Below are 23,953 nucleotides of genomic sequence, written 5' to 3' on the forward strand. Positions count from 1 at the left end.
GTTTTACACCCACACAAACAAGACCTTCTCAAGAGTCCCGGACATGCCAGTAGTTCATTTTGGGGGTGAAGAAAATGCTAACAGTTTCAGATGAAAACTCTCCGCCCTACGGGACTTTCGCTGAGTCCTGGTCGGGGGTGGGGGACAGGGGGAGTGGGAGAACCGAGGACGCCCAGGAGGCTGCAGCGCTCTTAGAGGAGGTCACCGCTGGATGCTCCCGGTTGGGTGGCGGAGGAGGGGGGGCGAGGGCAACGCGCGGAAATAGGGCGTCGGGCGGCGGAGCGCGGCCAGCCGCCAGCACAGTCCTGGGCCTGGCGCCAGTTCCGTCGCGGCCGGTGCTGCGGTGCGGTGTGCTGGCGGGGATCCTCGCTCCCAGAGGTCCTCTGTGAGTCACCGCTGAGTTGTCGCGATCGCCACCCAGAGGAAATCAGGCAGAGCGTAGGGCGCGTTCCCGGCTGCACTCGCGCGCCCTGCCCGCGCCGCTGAGCCCCATCGCTCGCCCTAGCCCCCTTCTTCTTGCGGGTGCTCCTAGGTCTGGTGCGTTGCGGTGGCTTCGGCGCGGGCCTGAGCCTTCGCGGAGAAAGAGTTAACCCGCTGGAGCGAGGAGGAGCCGAAGAGGAAGGAAGGAAATTATCGGCGTTCTGAAAGTTTTTCCTTCCTCTCTTTTTTTCCGCGGCAGAGGTGAGTGCGGGCAGGCGGCGGCGCTGACCCGTCTCTGCTCGCGGAGCTGCCGCCCGATTGCCTGGGGACAGGGACAGCACGCGCTCGCGGACTTCTTCTAGGACCCTTTTCGAAAGGGAACGCCAAGCCATGGAGGGCGCAGAGCTGGCCGTGAAGATCTTTTCCATCTGGCTGACGCTGGTGCTCGGCTTCATCCTCCTGCCTTCTGCCTTTGGGGTGTCTTTGGGCATTTCTGAGATCTATATGAAGATCCTGGTGAAAACTTTAGAGGTGAGTGCCAGCAGGGAGGCGGCGTCCCTGCACCTCCGAGCGCTTGACGTAGAATCCGGGGAGGTGGGGGCCGAGGATAGAATTGAGTTGACGCGAGGGGACCAGTTCGGAAGGTCAGCGGTTCGCAGGAGTGTGCGTTTCGGTTTATCCTCCAAGGAAGCTCCAAGACAGCCTCCCGGCTTCTCCCGCAGAGCTGAAGGGATCCCGGCTGAGATTACTGGAACACCTTATTGTTCCTCTGGTTGATAGCAGAACCATCCTACCCCTTGTCCTGTTGTTGTTGTTGTTGTTGTTGTTGTTATTAACTGATTAGAATAACAGTGTGACCGCCTTTTATATCATCGCATTTCTTTTTATCCATTATGCAGTACAGCTGTCATTTCACTCACTTTAATTTTTACAGCCCCAAGTTTCAGACGTCCCTTCATGTACTAAGGCATTCTGTCCAGAAAGGTATCATGTTCTAGTTTATGCTCAGGATAAGAAACCAATTGCTGAGTGGTAGGAAAAAAAAAAAAATCTGATTATATTTTAATGGAGTCATGGAAATTTTATCTGAACAATGGCACTTGAAATGTTATTGACCTCAGCTCTCCCTAATCTCGTTTCCAAATTCTGCAAAGAAAGGTATTAGATGGAAGTGGGCCTGGTGGGGAACAACTGCAGAGTACCCTTATACAGGGTATATTAAATTACAAAGGGTTTTCCCATTTACTATCTCATCATCTGCTCCCCAAAAGCCTTGGAAGTGATAACAGAGGCTCAGAGAAGTACAGTGGTTTGTTTGAATGAAGTGGTCTTAACTGAGAAGAGGGCGTGTTTACCTAGTGGTTAGGAGTACAGATTTGCCAAAATCCCAGCTTTGCTTCTCAATACATGTCTTTAGGGAAGTCACCTACTTCTTCCTCATTTTTCTAATCTATAAAACAGGAGTAACAATAACACCTCTTTAAGTAAGTTAAGCTATGTCAAGCATCTTAGAAGGGTACCAGTACATGTTAGGTACTATATAAGTGTTTGCTGCTATTAGAGGAATGTTATTATTTTTTAGATTCTCGTGTCTTTGTTATTCTAACTTCTACAGTACCTTCTAATGTGGGTTCTCATTTTTCTGCTCTTATTTTCTGTCTGCCCCCAGGACTTGGCTTTATGTACTCTTCTCTCCTAGCTAGTGGGGTGGCTCCCAGATATACAATCTCCTACCTGGAGATTACCTGCTAATCTCCTACCTACTAATTTCTTGCAAATCTCTTCTACCTGCTAATAATCTCCTGTTTTACCCCCAGATTTTTGTTGCACTTTCTTTTTGCGGTTATTTTTCTGTCTGGTCTTTTGAAGTTATATGTGATTCTTCATCCTCAGCCCTTATGTTTTGAACGTTCTATTGTTTTTACTTGAGAGATATCTCACAGTTTGAACCTCTCTTACTGACTTAACACTCTGAACTTGGTCATACTGTACTGTGAACGTCATAGTGAAGAGGAATTTGCACTCAAAAAGCTAATCCCCTCTTTGTTCTGCCTCTGTGGACATGCTTACTGCATAGGCCAGAGGGCAGAGTGGTCTTGAGATCAACTGAAGACTCTATCTCCCCTATAATTGTTCTGCCTCCATAACAGAAGTATTACCTAAATTCCTAAATCATGTGCTCTGTAATTGCCCATAGCCCATGCTAACTGTAACAGCGAGGATATAAAAGCAAAATTGCTCCTGAGCTCAGGGCCCAGATCTTCAGAGCGCTAGCTCTTCTGGGGCCACCAACGTAATAAACCTGAGTTCTCCAACTCTCATAGTGGTGCATGGTTTTCTTGTTTTGCAACATTTCTGCAACAATAGGTGCCTCTTACTGTTAGACTTCTTCAGAATATTCTCCCATAGCACTTGATCTTTTTTAACTGGTGTTCATGCTTTCTCAGAACTCTGAAATGATTGAACTGTTCTCCCACACAGTAATGTCTTTTGGAATTTATGCCCCGACTGAGAATAGAGTGCAGGTAAATCGCACACACTGCCTTCCAGGTGCTGATGCCTGTATTTCTTGTTTTAGTAATTCAAGATACAGTTAAAGATACGGCAAGGGGAGAGGACAGCTAGTTGCTGTCAGCCTGGCCAATAGCTACTATACTTTGAAAGGATAACTCCATTCCAGGATCAGGCTTTCAATTCGGCAGGGCCTCAGATTTTCATTTTTGTCCATCTAGATTTGAAGAGACTTTCAGAGATATACTCTCTGTTAATCAAAAGCTCAAGAATGCCAAATTTGATTTTAGTGGGAGATACACCACCTAGCTTAGAAACCAGGGAGTGGCAGCATAAGGAACCACCCTCTTTGCTAAGACTAAGTTATTAGGTCAGAGAGATGCTTGGCATATGTGGAATTAGAATGGGGATTCATTTTGTGAGCCAGCTCTGACTTGTTGGTTGTAGCTGCCTGGAGGGCCCGTGTTTGGGAGAAGCTGGGCTTATCAGGAAAGAGTTGTGATCCCACAGTGAAATCTGCTTTAGGCACAGGAGAGGGAAATGGCAACCTAGGGCTTTTCATCCTTCAACTAGAACAGCAGTAGATATTTCACAGACGTTTCTGTTAGGCCGGGGTTAGTACAGTGGATTGCTTTTCTTGACTATAGGGATAGTTCCCTTAAAAATTGCACTCGTTTAATGTTAGGAAATCTTTATTAGTATTAAGTATTAGAACATCTTTAGTTCTGGACAAATATCCTGCCCTTTTGTAGATTCCATTCAAGGCCCAGCCTTTCTGTTACTCATTATTCCTTAGTATGTTCTCAACTGATTTGGTTGTTTCTTTTGCATTCCAGTCCCAAGAACATTCTTTGGTCTCTTTGATTGGAATTGGAGATTTCTCAAATTTCTTAAAATGTTACAATTTACATACTACTTTAAAAGGTCATTTAGTTTTGTACATTATATGTTTACTTTTATAAGTTTTATTGACAATGGGTGGCTTTTTCATGACCATGAATGCTAATTCTGGAAGCTGAAATGTGTGGGGTGCCTTCTGAATAAATGAGTATGGTAGTTGCTAATTGTCATGTAACTGACTCAGCTATATGCTCTTCTCTGACTCCTCAGCTGCCCATCATTTCAGATAATAATCATTTATTGAGCACCTACTGCATGCTGCCTCTGCATTGCTGCATATTCTAGATGTGTATATAAGCCCCTGATATGGCAAGCTACTCAAGGACGAAGCTTTAATTCTTAAAATAAATTTAGTCATTCTCTAAACCAGTGATTTTCAAGGGCTATACAATGATTTCTAAGAAATATTATATCTATATTGAGAAAATTGTTTTAGGAATACAAACTATGAAAAGTAAAACTTTTGGCTGAGGGAGGGTGTATAGTGAATGATCCATCTAGGTGATATGTATCTGAATCTCTAGAAGGGCATTTGTGAACTTTTTATGTTTATCAGAGAGGAGCATGGATTAAAGGTTGAAAATGCTATTCACAATCATGAAACTTAATTGTTAGGTTAATGATGAGAGTGAGGGTGGTGAAGGATTGCTATTCATTGGCCTAAGGTGAGACAGGGCACTTAACATCTTAACCTTAGTTTTTACATGTGTATATAGGAATACACCTCTTGGAGTAATTGTGCAGATACAATGAGGAGAGGGGAATGAAAGTAATTGATACATAGTAGGCGCTCAACTCTTGGTGGAGTTTAAACACTCTGGTTTTTAAATTTTTTTAAAATTTATTTTGCTACTCTATGACTAAGATTTACCTACCTTTATATCTTTGATGGGTCAGCATGCATTCCTGGAGAAGATAATTCCTGCCTTTTATTTTACTTATTATTCTTTCCCTTACCCTCTTTTTCAATACATCAGTTAGTTTTCCATCTTTTTAAAAAGGCATGTCGATAATTCATATGGTTATGTTATCATAATACTTAGTTATTATCCCTGATGTTCGAAATACAACGAATGTGTTAGAAGGCCATGGCTGTTTACAATCGTAAGTTATAGTAAAAGCTACTAAGGCAATGTGCTTTTTATTTAACTTAATTCCACAACAGTTCTCTGAGATAGGGCCCATTATTACTCTTATTGATAGATTAGGGAATGGAGGTTCAGAGAAAATTTGTCAACAGTAGTAGATAAATGTCATACAGTGGTAGAATCAGAATTTTAATTTGAATCTAGAGCCTGAGTTCTTACTCTGCTGAGATGACAGCCTCTGCCAAGAAACTGTTTTATTATGCTACAGATGATGGCCTGCTATTATTTGAGTAAGCCTAACATTTTGAATTTTTATATAATTTTATGTACTTTTCCTCCTCTCTTTAGTTACTTCTTAAATGTCTCTTTAGTGTAAAAACTGAAAGTTGTAATTGTCTAGGTGACGGTGTCACATTTTTGCAAGTTTTTGGCCTAAGCTTTAAAAATTAGACTTAATCTCTTTTCTGTGCATTGTGGACAGCTGCTTTTTTTCCCTCAAGGGGATTTTGAAATTAAGTAGAGTGAGAACCTGATTGAAAGTATCTTTGAACTGTCTTTGGTAGTGGGAGCGTGAGATGGGGAGTAGTAATGGGATTTGTTAGACGCCACTACTGTACTTCAGAGCCGTCTTGTGGACAGAGCTGGACCTTTCCTGGTTTCGTGAGGCAGATGTATTCTGAGATACCTCTGGAAGAGATTTAAAATCTCTGAAGAGACACTTTGCCTCTGCGTTGGGCTGTCTCGATCAGCTAGAGAAGCTGGCGTGATGAAAGAAGAATAGCTATTTTTTGGGAAATGGCACAGGATGGTCCGAAAAAAAACTTGGTTATTTTAGTACTTGAAGTGTGGGGTATGGGAGAGGAGTAAGCCAACATTTTTCTACTTTGTGGCCTATTGTGTGGTGGTATCGGATAGATTATTTTCTTTAATCTTACAACAACATTTGGTAATTGCCTCTGGTTTAGAGATGATGAAAATGAGGCCCCAAGGCGTTAAAGTATTTTGTCTGAGATGATTACAGCCTGGATGTGGCAGAACTGCAATTCATTCGTACATTTATCTGGCTGCAGAGCATAGGCACATTTTCACTTTCACTGGAGAGTAAACCCGAAGAAGAAAGAGGTTTTCCAGTATAAATTCCATTTTGCAATAAATGACTTCTCCTCCAACCTTAAAATTTGCTAGCCTTGAACACTGTAACTGCATTCTGTAGGACAGACCTTTGGAGTTACCACTTCAGGAGATGTTACGTGTTCTGAAACTTGCCTGGTGACAGAACATAAAGCTCTTTGTAGCACATTATGATATTTGATCAATGCCCCTGTATTAGTTTGCTAGGGCCACCATAACAAACTACCACAGACTGGGTGGCTTAAACCACAGAAATTTATTTCCTCACAGTTCTTTCTGGAGGCTAGAAGTTCATCAAGGTGTTGGCAGGTTGAGGCCTCTCTCCTTGGATTGCAAATGGGTGCCTTCTTGCTGTGTCCTCACATGGCCTTTCCTCTGTGTTTGTGCATCTCTGGTGTCCCTTTGTTCGTCCAAATTTCCTCTCCTTATAAGGATGCCAGGTAGATTGTATTAGGGCCCACCCTAAAGACTTCACTTTAACATATCTCTTCCTTTAAATGTCCTAGATCCAAATACAGTTACTTTCTGATGTACTGGGGCTTGGGGCTTCAACATATGAATTTGGGGGGATACAATTCAGACAAACCATAATAGCCACAAAATATCAATATTTTCCATCATATGAGCATACAATAATTGTCCTCATTGAAGGTAATTACTATTTATATAAAGTATAAAATCACATGCCTACAATAAAAAAAATTGAGCTCCAAGATTAATAAAGATTGATTGTTTACAATATTTTATTTTAATCATATCTTTAATCTACTTACAAATGACCAAAGCTTTGGTCTACTTACAAATGACCAAAGCTTTAAGTTGAAAACTATAGAAATAAACCTTTACCTCTATTGAGAAAAGGTGGGAGGTCTAGAATTTGAGAACTCCTACACTAAGCCAGCTAGGAAGAGAAAAAGACACAACCAAATTAAGACTGAGTCTTATTATCATTTGTGATTTGCCACTTGAAGCCGGGAAGATTAAGCCTCTATTTATAGGCTGTTCTCTAAGCACAAATTACACGTTCTTACTTGGCTCTTAGGGATGGTATGCAGAGGTCCTGATGTATTCAGATCATGCCTTACTCTTTGACCTTTATGTACATGTTTTAGGGTGTTTATTCTCTATCAGTTATTTTCTTACTTATTTGAAATTGTTTTTTCACCTGTGTTTAATCCCTCTGAATTTAGCAATAACTGAGATTTTTGCCTTGATATATTTAATAAATTCTGTCTTTTTGCCCCTTTAAGGGCACTTAAATTCACAGTTTTTACATGTGTTAATTATAATTATCACAATGTATTTTACCTCTTATTTTGCTCTTCCCCTACCCCAAATCAGTCAATTTAGCCATTGGTAGCTTCTGGAATTGTAGTCATCTAAATAATATTTTAAAGGCTTCTTTTCTAAACTAGAAAAATAGCCATTTAGATTTTCTGGAATGCTGTCAGCAAAGTTCACTTGTAGTGTTTGAACTATGATGGTAATGGTAGATAATTTTGGAAATGTAAAAACAAAGTATAAAGAAAATGACAAGTCACATCTTGGTATTTGGGAGCTGATTTTTCCTGCCCTTAACTTTTCTCAAATCTGTGGATCCTCATAATCATAACATTTTTCCTATGCATCTTAAAACATAAGTGACCAGGTGGGCATATGATTTCTTTATTTGTCAACTTCACAGATTCCTTTTCAGCTTTCCAGATCTCATGCTATCTCTTTCTGCAAGCTTATCTTTGATGCTGGCAATTAGGCCTTTTTGAATGTGTCTCATTCTTGAATGTCTAATTTGTTATGAAAATAATAGCTATTCTTTAGGTCCTGGTTTTTACATGTGTTAATCTCATTTAATCCTCATGGCAACTTGATGGGATGGGAACTATTATCCTCACTTTACAGATGAGGAAACTGAAGCCTAGAGTTATTAAGTAAGTTTAAACCCAGAGAGTCTTGATGTCATAACCTGTGCTCATGCCCAACATGTTTCACTATCTTTTGAAGTAGTAATTTATTGAGATACAAGGTATGTGGGAGGGGTTTAAAGAGAGTAAACATGATCTTTTCCTTCTATTAGGGCATCATCAGTAACTAACATAAGAGTATCCCTGGGTCTGGGATATTGCTACATCCGAGGTTCGCTGGGGGATCACTTTAATTCAAAGAGTGCCAAGGCTTAATGTTTAATTTTACTTATCCATAAAAGCATGGTTTAAGTACTCTCCATTGTGTCTGTGGAACAGTTTAAATGAATACTTCTTGTTTTTGAACAGTGGGCCACATTGCGAATTGAAAAAAGCGTCCCAGAAGAGTCATTTATTAAAAACTCAGCTTCTGTTGGTAAGTCTTCCTTTTCATTACGATGGCTAAAATATCCAAAATATGATGATGTAAAATATCCCATTTACATCTACTCAATTTGAACTTGAAATAAGCAGTGCGTTCTATAAGGCTTTGGATTGTTCATAATTCTCTTTGTGCAAAATAGCAGTTTTCTGAGTTTTGAGTGAGTTGTTACTGTAAAGGAGATAATATTTGATAGTTCATCTATGTGTTCTACAGGGTATTTCTAAAGGTGTGCATTTAAAGGTGGCTGTCCATGGTTTTGAAGATGTAGTCAATGGTTTAAAAAAAAAAAAAAGACTATCTGGACTACCTGGGAATTAATTAAACCTATTTTTGAAGTTTCATTTTCATTTTATTCTAATTTGTAGTTCTCAAAGTATGTTCCTCAGAATACTCTTTCCTGCTAAAGGCTAATTGGTAATACATGAAATAAAAAATAACTCCCCCGTGCTATAAGCTTGGGAATCACCACATACTACTCCTTCCTTTTGGAGAGTAATATTGCACAGAAATAAAGGTTCAGAAATGTCCTGCAGTAAAGAAACTCGTTTAGTTTTGTTAGAAGTGAATTAACAAATCAACCGAGCTAACCAGTCACTGCTTCTATTTGTGAGCTTTGCTTTTATTATAAAAACTCTTTCACTTGGGGTAAAATTGTTTAAGACACCAGGAGTAGAACTTTATGGGAGCGATGGCTATAAAATTAGGAAGAAATGAATCACCACATTTAATTAAAAGACTAAGCTTTTTATGCGTTTTTCAAAAATAATTATTGAAACAATTTTGTGTCCATCTAATTCAGGATTAAAGAAAGTCAAAATGTCAAACGCTTCACTAGGAGCAGTTTATCTTCTGGAGGCTTGTGTAAGAGGAATTGTAGAAACTGTATACTGTAGTGTATTTTGGAAATAACATATCTGAGTGAAAACATCTGTGTATTTTTGTGTAATTGATTGTGATGTTCAAATGATTTAAACAACTGGTAGAGTTTTATCATGTCTACTTAAACACCAAAGTATTATCACTGATAACATTTTTTATTCAGATTGGAAATTTATGGCTCTGCTTGATCCTTTTTTTAGTGCCAGATACCTGTTTCTCAGATATAGCAGATCTAATTTTTTATTTTTCTGAGTTGGGTACATTTTTTCATATGCATCCTTATGTTTAAGGAGAGAACAAATTTTTTGGCTCATTTTGTGTTGTACTTGGCGAGTTTGGGACTGTTATTGATCTTGAGTGACAATCTATGGGGTCCTATAGATTGGGGTGGTGGTGGTGCATGTCTTGGGCTATGAATTTAAAAAGGTGCAAGGTGTTTCAATTTGGTGGGTTAGGAGGATTAAAAATTCACTAGGTGAGGGTGGCCAGTAACAGTGGCTTAGTTTTTTTACCTTATGTAGAAGTGAATATTTTCACTTGTTGGATTTGTTTGTTTGTTTGTTTGTTCATTTATTTGTTTGTTTATTTTTGGTCTTGCATCTGTCTTTTCTATTTTTGGTCTTCGTTTTTTTCCATGGTGCCTCTAGGAAAGAGTAGAAATGAACAGGAGGAGAAGATATAAATCATAATGGTTTAGAGTAAGTCTGATGCCTAAAATTTGTCATATTTCATTCAGAGTAGCTGCTCTTCCTTTTAGCCTATGAAATTAGGAATTGACTATAGCAGTTATCAAGTATTTGCTACCTGTAAGAGGGATCCTTACACTATCATTTCGGGGGAACCAAAGAGGATTAAACCATGGTTCTTGTGGGGAGACAGACATCTGACAGGCCACTGCTAAAATAGGTACAAAAGCAAAGGACAATGTGGGATCTAATTTGGGCTCAGATATGTGCTGCTTTCATCTCTGTTAGTCCCACAGCTATGCATGGTATGCCCCTCCACGCCCAGCCTGACTTACGTCATGCCTTGGGAGCCCTGTTCTAGGGTGTGTGCCCTCTTGATATATCCGGGTGTTTGGAGTCAGCAGAGAGATATCTCAGTCCTAGACAGACTGGCTGAGGATGATGAAACACATTGAACACTTGTGTGCCTGGCTGGTATAGTCTTCAGCCCTTGCAGCATCATGTCTCTGTACTACAGCCAACAATATAGCACAAGCCTGTGTTGAGGCGGTCAAGTTTGGGCCAGGTCACAGCCAGGCCAAGGCTCCCAGGGAGTAAGAGTGTGATTTCGAGATGTCTGAATGAAGTAGTGCTGACAATAGGTTTGGGATACTGAGGAGAGATTAGCTAAACAGGGAAAACAGTTATATTTATTTTCTGCACCAAAAAAATTCCTTCTGCTGTTCTTTTACTTGATGAAGCACATTTTTCGAAACACTTTTCAAGTCTCTCTCTCCACTTAAACCTGTCTTAGATTATATTTCTTCTGTGCATTTATTGAATAAGCCAACGGAAAGCTGAAGCTTGGGAAATAATATCTTTGTGGTTAAATTATTCTTTTCTGTCTTTAGCTATAGAAATTTTTTTCTTCTATAAAAAACCGTCTGATTTGTCAAGCTGCAGATATGATCATGAGTAATATCTCTTTAAGAAGCTCTATTATTAAACCTTTCTCTTCTAGGTTTAAGGGCTTGTCCTCATGGTTAATACAATGATGAAGAAAATCGCCCTTCCCCCACCCCACCTCAAGTAACTGTGTTATACTGAGCATTCAAGTTCATTGGAGAATATAGAATTACCTTCCACCTTAGTATTTGGTCCTGGAGAGCTGATGCACTAGAAAGCTCTTGTGGACAGAAGGGTATTGCGTCCTTTGCGTCTTTGCATCAGCTATGCTTTCACCACTCCAGCCATAGGACAGATGCATCTCCTTGCACCCTGCGATGTGGTCTGACTGAGTTTTTGGAAACCTTGATTTTACTTCATTGTTAATAGTGCTAGGGATCATTTGACTATTACGTGCCACCAGTATCAATCTTTGGATACCTGACTGATTTCCTGGATATATTGTGCTATCAGACTCGATGAGTTCATAATTTTGATTGTAATTGTAATGAATGTAATTAATTCTGTCATTTTTATGGTTCAAGATTAATTTCACTATAATCGCGTTATGATAATAGAACATTTTAAATGATTACCAACCAAAAGTCAACAGGCAGAAATAAAGGGCTGCATTTGCCCTAGCTGTAGGAGTGTGAGTCACATACAATACGAATAAACAGAGGCTGTGGCTTAGTCATTTTGGCACTATTCCCTGGAGTGTGTTGCTGGTCTGACTCAGCACTGCAGTGGGAATTGCGTGCCACCTTCTCAGGTCTTCCATGTTGCCCTACTCCAGTGGGCACCACGTGTAAGGATTTTGGCTTATGTGGCCTGCTGTTAATTAAGCCCCTGTGCTAAGTTTCTCTTCTGCCCTGTATTTTTTGCCCCCCAGTCCTTCTTTCCCCCAATGCCGACATATGAAGGGCAAAGTGCTACTGTGAAGCTTCTAGTGTAATACCAATTCGGAGAGAAAACAGGGTGCCTAACGTTTCCCTCTGGTTTTACTCTTGGAGTTTTATCTGTGAGATTCGACTAACCATGTTGATGCCTGTACAACATTAGTTACATCAACATTAATCAAAGCTACTGAAGTCACTGAAAATGTGGAATAATATTTTTTAATAGACATTTGAGGAGTATCATTCTTCTTTACTCATTTTGCCTGGGGCAGGCCATTTTTGATAATCTGTTTACATCAGCTAAGTTGGTGTAGTACTATTGTCATGGTGTAAACTTTCTGAACATCAGTATCTGCTGTCCTCAAGAATGTGGAGTGTAATGCATTTAATGGAGTTATCTTATTGATAAAATACTGGAACTTGTCTAGCTACTCACATAGAGAAAAATAATCCAATTATGGGATATGGAAGCATTATATGTTGAGATTTTCTTTATTACACCTGAATGTCTACCTGCTTTATTAGTCTGTTCCTGTTGGTAAGTCTTGTACCTGATAGTGATGATGATGATAATGACAACAATTTTCAAACATATAAAAAAATAGAGAAATAGTATAATGAGCTCCATATAGCCAATATTTGTCAAGATTTTACCACACTCGTTTCATCCATCACTCCTCATTTTTTAGCTAACTTATTCAATGCATGCACAAAATTTCAAGTCTTTTCATGCATTTAAAAAAGGACTTTAACAAATGACAACAGTGCTATTATCCCTTTAACAACATAATAATTTCTTAATATCTTATATATAGCCAATATATATAAGGTAGGCTTTCATTGTATCTATAATTTTTTCTTTAAAAGTATCTGAAGCAAATATGAAAATGGGTATCTTTTTTTTCTTTGTTGAACTCATATTTTTGTTAAACTTATATTTTAAACATAAAAATTTAAAAACAAATAAAATATCAATAATCATTCAGCTAGAGTCTTTAGTCTGATGAACGGAACTAGTTTTATGATTGAAAAACAGGTACCTGTCTCAGGGGTGTGATTGATGGTTACCTGCTCCAAACCACGTCTCCATTTAGCCTGACTAGTTCCTGGAACTTAAACTTAAACTTGTGGAACAAAGAAGTTTTTAATCAAAATATATATTACTCCTTAGAGCTGTTTCTCAACCTCAGACCTGCTGACATTTGGGGCTGAATAATTCTTTGTCACAGGGAGAGGTCCTTTGCATTGTTAAAGATGTTTGGCAATCTGGCAATTCCTAGCAAAGTTGAAGATCTATTACACTATAACCTCTGGCCTCTACCCACTAGATGACAGTAGCACATTCCTCAGGTGACAACCAACAATGTCTCTAGAGGTTGCCAAATGTCCCATGAGGTAAAGCCCTCCTCTCCCTTCTCCCATCCCTCCTTCAATTCTTTTAGGAGCCGCTGCTCTTAGAGAATAATGCATTAATCTGTTGATCTCCACTATCATTAGCATAACTTATTTTAGTTTTCTAACAAATAGGCCCTTGGAAGAGCAGAACTTGTTTTCTATAGTTTTTGGTGGCTGGTTTGAAGAATGACGGAGTGCAAGACAGTGCTAGCAGAGAACCCTGGATGGTGGGAGGGGAGGCAAGTTCCTTAAGGAAAGGTACAGATGAGACAAAGGGATCTTCCTTCAAATTTCACCTCATAAACCAATGGGGGGACCTTTAGAGTGGATTAGAAACCTACATATGACTATGTGCTCTAACCACTGAAAGTAGATGACTTAGCATTTAATTCTGGCTAACAATGAGTAAGCAGGAAGGAGTGGTTCCAGCAGGGAAGAAGAAGGTAGAAAGGCAGATCACACCTGTGTCTTAACTGCATTGTGGAGGTGATGGATGAGACAGGAGTGATTTAAGCTGTAAATCACAGAAAGGGAGGCTCCCTTCCTAGGAAACCATTTAGGAAGCTCATAAAACCTACTATCTGCTGTTTTTCAGATTGTTTTTCTTTTCACATAGCAGTAACAAAGTGGATGACATGCCCAGGGCCCTCTCCCTATTTTCTGTAAAATTAGTTATTTTTGTCGTTGCTGTTGTTGTTGTCGTTTAAAAACAAACAAACAAACAAACAAAACAAACAAAAACACGTTACTAATATAAGCAGCTTTTAAATCTTTCTATTCCCAGCACTAACTAATCTTTGGAAATCTTGTTGGAGATTTAGCTCTTTTGGTCCCAACCCCCTCAGCAGTCTAGAAGAGGGTACCCGCATCTCAGAATTGCGGAGGTTTGGAAAAGCTGGTGAAACTGAGACTTAAGGGTTTTTTGAGAGTGAGAAGATAATTAGATGAGACGATAAGATAGTCAACTTAGGAATATATCCCGTATTTATTTAGGGAAATTCTCTTTACTGTTGGGAGTGCCAGACATCTCGTTAGGTGCCCATCAAATTAAAAATCCAGCTTGTCATTTTAGAATTGTTCCCACAACCAACCTCCCCATCCCCACACCCCTTTCGGCCACCCTACCCCTCCAGAGAAAACCCCAATCATAACTCCAGAGCCTCTTTATTTTGTTTTTACCTCACAGACAAGAACCTGTCAATAATAATATTCATTATTACCATTTGTTGAACGCTGACTTCACTGTGCAAAATTATTTACACAAGGAAGGTCTTGCTAATCCTCATTTCACCAATAAGGAAACTATAGGTAAAGAAGGTCAAGTAACTTGCTTCAGATCACGTTGCTAGTCAAAGGCACTCTGAGAAGAAATCCCGGTTTGTATTTTCTACTCAAAATCCCTTGCCACCCTTCCCTTCCCTACCCTAAACCATGCCCTCCTTACTAGCTCCTCTGGTCAGTGCTTTCTTATTCTCCCTTTGAAGGCGGAGGTGACTCTTCTACAGATGAAAATGTCTCTCCTGAGTGTTGGCTTTGTTACATACTAGGAAAAACATAACATTTTAATCTCAAATCATCAACAAAATTTTTGAAGAAATGAATCTGGTTTAGCATTATAATCAAAGATACCAATGCATAAGTGTCAAACCATAACGCTCACATTTTAATTGAATTGGTGGCTCATTTGATGATGGGGCTTTATGGATGCTGTTGTGGAATTTCTTGTTTCATCAAATTAGCTATATCCAAATCAACCAAGTTAATGTGGGCTGTCAGTCAATATATGGGTCAACATTACATTGAATGGGATGTTAAAATGAAACTCTGCCTGTTATTCTAAATGACTGTTGGTTTTTCTGAAGTGTTGACTGACAACTGTTTACAGTGTCTATGCTTCTACCCCACCCCATTTCTATGATTGGTATTTATATCTGGGATTAAAATCTTCTCATTTTATAATCAGCATTGATTATTTTATAAGTTTTAGGGGGAACTACTGAGGATAGAATCAATAAGGGAGTAGATTTGAAAAAGGGAGTAGATTTTTTCATTCGCCTTTCTCAAAAGAATAAAAGTACATCTCCAGTACTTTTGGTTAGTACTTTCAGTCTTGATGGCTGAAAGAGACATTAATAGAAAATTAGTCAGAATAAAAAAAGAGGCAAATTATTCTATTACAGACATATGAATCATGTAGAAAGTAGAAAAATAGAAGGTGTTTTTATATCAGTAAAGCTTTTGATTCTATCTTGATCGCAAATAATAGGGTGAATAAGTCCATTCTATCTGTTACCCTCCCCATGACCCTGGCAGACTTAACTAGTTGATGAAGTCTTTGTCACTGAACTGAGATGTGGCTTCAAAAGTCCTTCTTAACACAAACCTGCAGATAGCTTCTCACTACCAACTGATTTGGAGCTGGCCTTCCTGATGAAACCTCGTCACCGCCCCTGATCTGGAGAATAGGCAGGTTTTCTCTGTGTACCACAGGGTCAGTAACTGAAAGGACGGGAACCTGTTGAGTAATTGGGTTTTGGCATAGATTTGGTTTTATTGTTTGAGGTTGTAGTGATGACTTTGACATAATTGGAAGTGTGGTATAGTTGGTTGAATGCTCTTAAATGAGAGTTTTAAGCAACCTAGGAAACAAGGATAGAATTAAGTAATCTTGTTGGTTTTGATGAACGAGCCCCCAGAGAGGGAGAACGATATTCAAGATTCTTTACCTAAGGAGTGTGCTCTGAGATGGGATAGAAAAAAACAGGCTTGGGTACATGGTAGACTTGGGTACATGCCGCAAAAAAAGGCCAGAGGCAGAGTTTTAGACAACCAGGCAGTGGAAAGCGAGGCAAAGTATAGAACCTACAACGATATTGCGGTGCATAACAGAACCAGTATGTTCAACTATACAGTGACGAGCTGCTTTGAATCATTAACCCTGGTCTCTGCCTACATTATATGCTGAACTGTGCATGTAACTCTTAGTCTAGTTAAGGAGATATCACCAGTATACGTATATCCATGTGACAGTTGAGAACCAGGCAATGTGAATGCTATTGAATTTTACAAACAAATTTAATTAATCTGAGGAAGAAAATTTGGAAGTATAGCATAAAAGAAGATTATGGATGCGGGACACCTGAGAGCATTTTTTGTGGACATGTTAGTGCTGAACTGACCATGTGGAGGTAGATCGGGATTAACTAAAGTGGCAGGGCTTCCTCAAAGCCCTGGAGGAATAAAGAAATAGCTTAATTAGCAGTAGGAATTAGCTTAGTTTACAGAAGGGACAACACATAGAAATGAGGTTACTAAGAGGGTAAGATCAGGTTATGAAGGGCCTCAAAAACAAAGCAGTTTAAATGTGATGTAAAGGCATAGATAAGCCCAGGTTTACTATAATTTTGAAGCCCGCAAAAAGGGTTAATATAGTGGTAAGCATGATCTGTGAAGATTGATTATTGAATCTAGAAAAATGCCGAAGGACGACTCTTATTAAAGTTGGTTAATTATTGGAAGGAGAAAGTTTTTCCTCTGTATATCCATAAAAGATGGAACAAAAAGATTGACTTAAACTGAAGTCAAAGAATTAAGTTGTGTGTAATAAAGAACTTCTTATTAGCAAAAATGATTAGTAAACTGGACCAGGCTGGTTGGTAAATTACATAAATATTTTTTACAAATAGGATAGACAGTTGAGAATTTGGGGAGAGGTATGAATCACATAATAGCTGTTTTCATTTTTTAGCAGTGCCTTGTTGTCTTGGTTATAAAAGTTCCCTATAAAAATTCTAAGTGTTTCAGTGTTTAATCTATATGTATTGTTTGTTTCTATAACAGTGGTATCTGCTTATAAACCACTGGCTCTGTAGACTGAGAAAGCAAGAAAGCTCTTGATCAGTTCTTTTATTCTGTCAGTAAGTAGCAACAACCTTTCAAGGCCTCTTCGCGTTTTCTCTTTTCTCTGAGAGGTTTTATAATTGCACTTATTAATTTTCTTTCTTTTTTCTCTTCTCTTCTCTTCTCTTCTCTTCTCTTCTCTTCTCTTCTCTTCTCTTCTCTTTTCTTTTTTCTTTCTGATGCTCTCAGGGCTGCATAAGTTCTCCAACAGGGCATCAAAATGTGCTTTGTAAACAGAAGGCTGGAGGGATGGGGGCAGATAATGGTGGTTCGGTGTTTGGTGAAAATAGGCTCTAGGGGTCAGGGAAAGGAGAGAGGCCATTGGGTTGTGATTAGAGTCCTTTACTTGGGTTGGGTGGGTAGAAGCCAGCGATGTCTGGATGCCCTGGGGGTGAGCAGAACCCCTAGGCGGGCACCTTCTAGTTTGTGTGCCAACCTCAGACAATGTGATGAGAGCTCTACTCTGTACTCTCTGCACTAACTTTTCTAGGTTAGGTGCTTGGTTTCCCTTCCTCAAAGCTCTGTTTTCCCTGAAGCTTGGGCTAGCTAGAGAACTCTAATTCCCTGAAGTCCTATTCAGTTTTATGCAGGTTCCTCAGAGAGCAGAACCAGTGGACCCTGTGTGTCTCCTGTAACTTCTGGGGACATCCGGTGAACAAGAGGAAAAATGGGATGTGGCCTGCTTTTCTGTTAGAGCCTTCACACTATCTTGCCTCAACATTTCTCTCTGGAATTGGTCAGCCCTGCCTCTGTGCTTCTCTGGTGCTGAGTGCTGGGCAGCTTGCACCTGCTTATTTCACCTGGGAAAGAGAATCGGACCCTGGAGCCCTAGGATACAGGGGACATCACAGATAAACTTTCTGAGTGGGATAATTTGACTCTTTTACCTTTGGATATCTGGGAAAATGTACTGTACATAGAGGGTAGCAACTTGGAGGAACGTGGGCTTTGGGTCTTTTCAAAAAGTTGAAGTACTTTGGAGATAGTGCATATGCATAGCTTAAAACCCTTCTTCAAATTACAAGAGAAAACAGTGGTTTCTGGGCAGAGGAGAAATTGATAATGAATTCCAGTGACCATCCCTGAAAGAAAAAAAAAAGAGAGAGAGAAAAGAAAGGAGATTAAGACCAGAGTACAGAGTTTGGCTGTGTAATTAATAACATTCACCAGCTTGGTAGACTAAAGTACTGAAAGTCTTTGCAAAGGGTAAATGTATATTCCTTTTTTCCAAGTGTGGTAAGCTTTTTGTTTAAGTTGGTATCTGTTAGTGTGTCATGCATATATATCCCTTCCTCTTCCTGCCTCTGCAATGACGTTGGCACAAATGTACTCAAATAAATGAACATCCACATTTTCAATGACTCATGTGTTCAGATAGTTTACTTACCAGTCAGTGGGCAACTCACATGACCTCTCCACAATAGATATCAAATGTGTGTTGCTGCAGTCATTGGGAAACTTTAGCTTGTGACAGTGTTCAGCCACTGATGCTGATCTGGATTCTGCAGGATAAGAATACTAATCAGTAAAGCATTTGTATAAGGGTATGTGTGTAAAAAGGAGAGAGAAACACAGGCATTTTTGGAGGGGTTAAAAAAAAGTGGGGGAGGGCATTGCCTTGCCATCCCACCCTCACCCCCATAGGACAAGCCACCCATTGTGCCCTTTAGACACACTTGATTTAATTTTAGCAACTTAGAATTTTTAAAATTTGATATAACTTGGTCTTTTTAGTCTTTGCTTATGATCAGTTAAGACAACCCCCGCATCTTATAATGAATTGAGTTGGTTGTTCATGGGCTCAAGGAAAACAAAATAAACAGTGGAGTCCTGGCTGACGTGAAAAATTTTGAATGATTTTAGGAAAAGTGGTATCACGTGGAAGAAATTATAAGCAAAAAAGCAGGAAGGCTGGATTGCTGAGGAGATGTTAGAGACCAAAGAACTGATATAGTAGTACGGCTGGAGCTAGGATCAGTGAAGATGCCTTGGAGGTGGAAGGAGTTGAGGTTGGATATTTAATTTTAAGTCAAGTTCCTCAAAGGCTTTGAATGCCAGGCTAAGATATTACTTCCTTAAATGAAGGGATGTCAAAGTTTTGGGAAGACCAATCTGATAGCTTCGTGGAAGTGAGATTAGGCACAAAGCAGGAGAGAAAAGAGAGACGATAGACAAGAAGCCATTCTAGAAGGTGATGGGGCCTTGAACCAGAGCAGTGGAGTTAGTGGAGAGGTGGAGTATCTAGGCAGCTACATAAAAATGTGAGCCTTGGGGAAGAAGTTAGGATAAAAGATACACACTTAGGAGTTATTTGCAGAGAGTGAAAGTTGAAATGGTGGATTTAATGAATTCGCAAAGAGTGAAAGACGTGCATAGGCTAGAGAAAAACATTGTAGAAAAGGGACAGGAAGTGAGAAATGAACCAGGCAAAAATCAACCAGGAAAGAATAAGGGTGGAGGGAATGGAAACTAAGAGAAGAGAGAGTTCAAACTTTATATTTTCTTTTTCTCCTCATTATTCTGCCCACTAATATTCTTTTGTGCTATATTTTTCTCCTAAGAAATAATAGATGTTGTCTTTCAACTCCTTTTCAGAAATAAAAACATTAAACTGCTTCTCCTTAAATATATACGCATATAAGATAGGGGATTTTTAGGGACATCTAAAGCTAACCCAGAAATTAAGTATTTTTGGGTAAGATTTGAAATATAAGGATGTCACTAGTTATGTGGAAAGTGATCATAACACGGATTCACTTTGTTCCATCTTTATAATTCTGAGGACAAAGTGAGTCATCAGACTGATGTGATTCTTGGAGATTCAGCAGATGAAAGCACAAAGATATATATGAACAAATTTTTGTGTAAACATTTAAAATTTGTGTTTATACATCTTTTAAAAATATTTTAATTTTTTGCATAAGTAATAAATTCATATGCTTCAAAAATCATAGCAACTTAAAAACATATGCTTTGATAAGTGTAGCTTCAACCCCTCTTACTGTCTACCTCTACTTATTTGCAATGCATCTTTAATAATTTCCTGAATTCTGAAACATGTTTGGATCTATTTCTGAACTTTCTATTCTGTTCTGTTTATTTATTTGTCCTCTCATGCTCTGGTTTCATGTCATTTTAGTTATTAATGTTTTAATACATTGTTTTAATATCTGCTCACTTATTTTTTCATATGATCTTGAGATTCAGCTTGTCTGTGATCTAGAGGAAATAGAACTATCTATTTTTATTAGAGTATGAAATTTATAATATACTGAGGGAAGTTTGACATTACCTATGTTGAGTCTTACTCTCTAAGAACATTCTATCTTTTCTTTTGCTTAGGTGTTCTTTTGCATCCTCCAGAGATGTCTTAAAGTTTTTCTCAGATACGTTTTGTACATGTCCTCTTAAGTGTATATTTCCGGTTGCTTTAAAAATGGAGTGTCTTCCATCATATTGTCTAACTGATTGTTGTTTTTATATTTTAAAGGTTTTGATTTTAGAATGGTAGAAATAAGAATTCTTTTTCTTTTTTGTTAGAGGAAGGAGAATTTATTGCTGGCAGAGTGCGTGGGGCTTAACATCACCAAAGCACAAGCTCCTCTTGGTTAGATACTTACAGTTTATATACCTCTGCAGTGTACATGCAAAGGGCATGTGATTCTTTTGTCTAATGTTTTACATGCACCTCTTGACTCAAGATGGGGAGGGGGAGTTTCAGGTAGGGATGCAAGGGGGAAGGAATTCCCCGGACTATTGGTCCTATCTATTTACAGATCTTTTGTCTTGTAGGTGTGGCAAGAGTCTTTAGAAGGCCATTTAAAGATCTATAGGGTGTGGTTAATCTATAACAGGCTGAGTTGGTTATTTCTGCAAACCCTTTCCTTTGCATTTTTCAGATGCCTCCTCTCCTCTCTTATTCCTTGCTTTGAGACTCTAGACATTCTATTTTTATGCTGGAGTCTCACATTCTCTAACTAAATCATCCTGGGGGATCTCCTGATAGTGGTGGGTAAAGCATATGTGTGGGCTGCAGCTCGCTGCTGTACTATGCCTTTTAAGCTTTTTATTAGCAGGGCCAGCAGACACGGCCCTATCAGGTAGATTCATTCCTAGGAGTAGTAAAACTGCTCCTATTAAAGGTTTTAAACCCACCAAAGGCTGAAAACCATCCCCCCAAAAGGCTACTGGGTTTCCATCCGTGCCATACTTGCACAGGCACATGTGCCAGTTTTGTCATCTTTTCGACAAGGTCCTCAACTGCCTGGCTCTGATCATCTATCTGTAGGCAACAGTTAGTGAGATTGAATTTTCCACACACACTTCCTTCTGCTGCTAATAGTTCAGTGCTAACCTGTTTTGGTAGATGGCATTTCTCATCTGAGTTTGTAATGTGCAAGGAGAGTCAGGGCTCTCCTAGTCTTATTGGTAATGACTTCTAAGACTGCCTGCAGTCAGATAATCTGCTTTAACATATAAATGGGGAAATGATATCCCCAAGATCCATCTTCTGCCCAAGTGGCAGGCCTATAGTATTGGATTATCTGCTCTGGGAGCCACACATCATCCTTCCAGTCCCCTATTTGGAATTCTTTTTTCACCCGTTGTAAGGGTTGTGGGACCGGGTAACCAAGCAGTTCCCCTGTTTTCAGAGGTAAGAGGGAAAAGGATGACTTTATTATGCCAATTATACAGCTCCCTTCCCAATTTCCGGAGAGGTAGATATAGGCCTTGTTTCTACAAATCCAGTAAAGCCCACGTGTGGCGATCCAGTCTCAGACCCTTCTAGGATAGGATGACCTCATTGTCTTTGCAGGCAGACCCGGAAACCCCCTAACTCATTTTCCTGCCTAACTCTTTTCTAAGAGCCATGAACCCCCTTATTAGTAGTATGGATGTTGCGGAACGGGAGGTTTCTTCTTCCATATCTGCTTCCTGCTGAGAAGGGTCGTAGTCCCTGCCAATTGGAGTTTCATGGAGCTCTTTTTCTTTCTGCCTTAATCAGGGCGGGGTCTTGGGTTTCTTGTTGAAGCGCTACTTCAGTCCCTAGACAAGGAAAAGAAGATTTAGAATTTGTTATTTAAATTATATATGTATATATTAATTGCTCTTATTGATTTGCCTATTAAGCGCACAAAGGGAAACAGGCTTGGTTAATATATTTGTTAAAGAGTAAAAAGACCTTTGGCCTAAAGTCCTCTCCCCCTCAGACTCTAAGGACCTTGTCCGGTCTAACACCATTTTTGCTAACAATGGGCCATGACCCTTATCAATAGCTAGAGGATCTGAGTCACCAGTTTTGGGAAATTATCGGGATTTGAGGGAGAGGACCTTCCCCCGCTAACCCAAAGAAAGGAGGGAAGAAAACTTAACTAGGTTTACTAAAAAGATTAAGAACTCTGAAAGAGATGTCCCTTATCATTTCCTCCCTCTTTTGATTGGTCTCCCATCTATGAGACCAGCTTAAGATGAAATTGATTTCTTTGTTGCTGTAAGAAAATTCTTCCCTTGGTTTTGGTTTTGTCTTAGGTATCCAGCTGGCAAGGGACCTACAGATGCAGCAACAAGCGATAACTCCTACAAAGATAAGCAAAATGAAAATAAGAAATACTTCCTTTAGCCCAGTGAGGCTGGGCAGTTAGGAAGTGAGTGAGGAGAGATCAAGACGGAAAATTCCTGTCCTCTGTTCAATATTGGACACAATGTCATGAATTTGTTTCACTTTTTCTTCAATGAGTTGTCAGAGAGGTTAAAACAACATAGTCCTTTAAATTATTATTTTTTTTAATTAAATTTTATAAGACTTTATTTGGGTCAAACTGACGACATAAGCTAGGAACAAGATCTCAAAAGCTCTTTTAAATTCTTTACATCTATGGTATGTCAGAATAATAGGTTTTCTATAGCAGCCCTGTTTTCAAGGATAGTTTCTCTGACCTGTCTTAATTCTCCCATGGCATGGATGGCCTGAGAGATTGCATTTAAGGCTTTTTCCATGGGTTAGGCTATTCTGTTGACTTCTATATTTAGGGCAATGGTCATAGCTGGTACAATAAATAAAACAAAGCAATATATTCAGCTGGACTCAAGTGTAGGTCACTATTACAGCGAGAGTCAAGGGTGAGTTCTCTGCAGCCCCTAGTTGGAGACTTTTGCAGCTTGAATACAGTTAGTCTTCCCAGGGAACATACAAATAAACAGATTTTTCCACAAATAAGAAACCGTCCAGCAGGTAATTTAACATGTGCATTTGCATAGCTTACAGAAGTCATGGAGCTGCAGTTCAAGGTCATGTTATCTGAGATGTTAAAACATTAATACACTTAGTAAATGATACACCTTTTTCTGCTGGTATTATAGTAGAAGTTTTTAAAGAAAGCATAGCCTTATCCTTCCATAGTTTTGGGTGGGGCCCTTTCTGTTTGCATTGTGGGCTGACTTTCAACAAACTGCGGGGTGATAGTTGCTCTGCTAGTGTGCTGGCTTGAAAATTACTGTTTGGCTATCGCCCGTGGGAACATAGGTTATCGCCTATGAGAACATAGGCTATCACCCATGGGAACATAACATTCTAACAATAAGCTTTCTGCTTCTGTACCCCCGCTTGCACAACCGACCTGTGGGTTGACAGGTAGTGAATAGGAGAAAAATAGACCTTTGTGTTTAAGATAGAATGAGGAATGGGATTTAGGGCTTAAAAACCCTGTACCTCTACATTTTGGGGCTGCTTAATTTGGGGTCTCCGTACCCCTGGCAGGCCCAGCTGGCTGAATAAAGAGCATGTTTCCTATAACTCACTGATTTCTGGTGGTCCATGTATCTTTCAGGGACTGGCAGCTACAATACTAGTAGGAAACCTTGACATAGAGGCGAG

General features: G+C 39.5%; 1 protein-coding gene across 2 annotated transcripts in view; it reads left to right on the forward strand.

The window, feature by feature from the left end:
* The first annotated feature begins 810 nt into the window (after nt 1–810).
* Nucleotides 811–23,953, forward strand: part of GPAT3 (glycerol-3-phosphate acyltransferase 3) — a 77,449-nt gene continuing 54,306 nt past the window's right edge. For both annotated transcript variants that reach the window (XR_005649217.1, XM_039845632.1), the window contains exons 1-2: nt 811–951; nt 8,321–8,387. Coding sequence is in view for 1 of the 2 variants with exons in the window: in XM_039845632.1 (XP_039701566.1) it covers nt 811–951; nt 8,321–8,387 (208 nt within the window). In the remaining variant the exon portion in view is untranslated. The remainder of the gene's footprint in view (nt 952–8,320; nt 8,388–23,953) is intronic.

The sequence above is a fragment of the Pteropus medius genome, unplaced genomic scaffold, assembly GCF_902729225.1.
Source record: "Pteropus medius unplaced genomic scaffold, Ma_sr-lr_union100, whole genome shotgun sequence".
In the NCBI taxonomy this organism is placed as follows: domain Eukaryota; kingdom Metazoa; phylum Chordata; class Mammalia; order Chiroptera; family Pteropodidae; genus Pteropus; species Pteropus medius.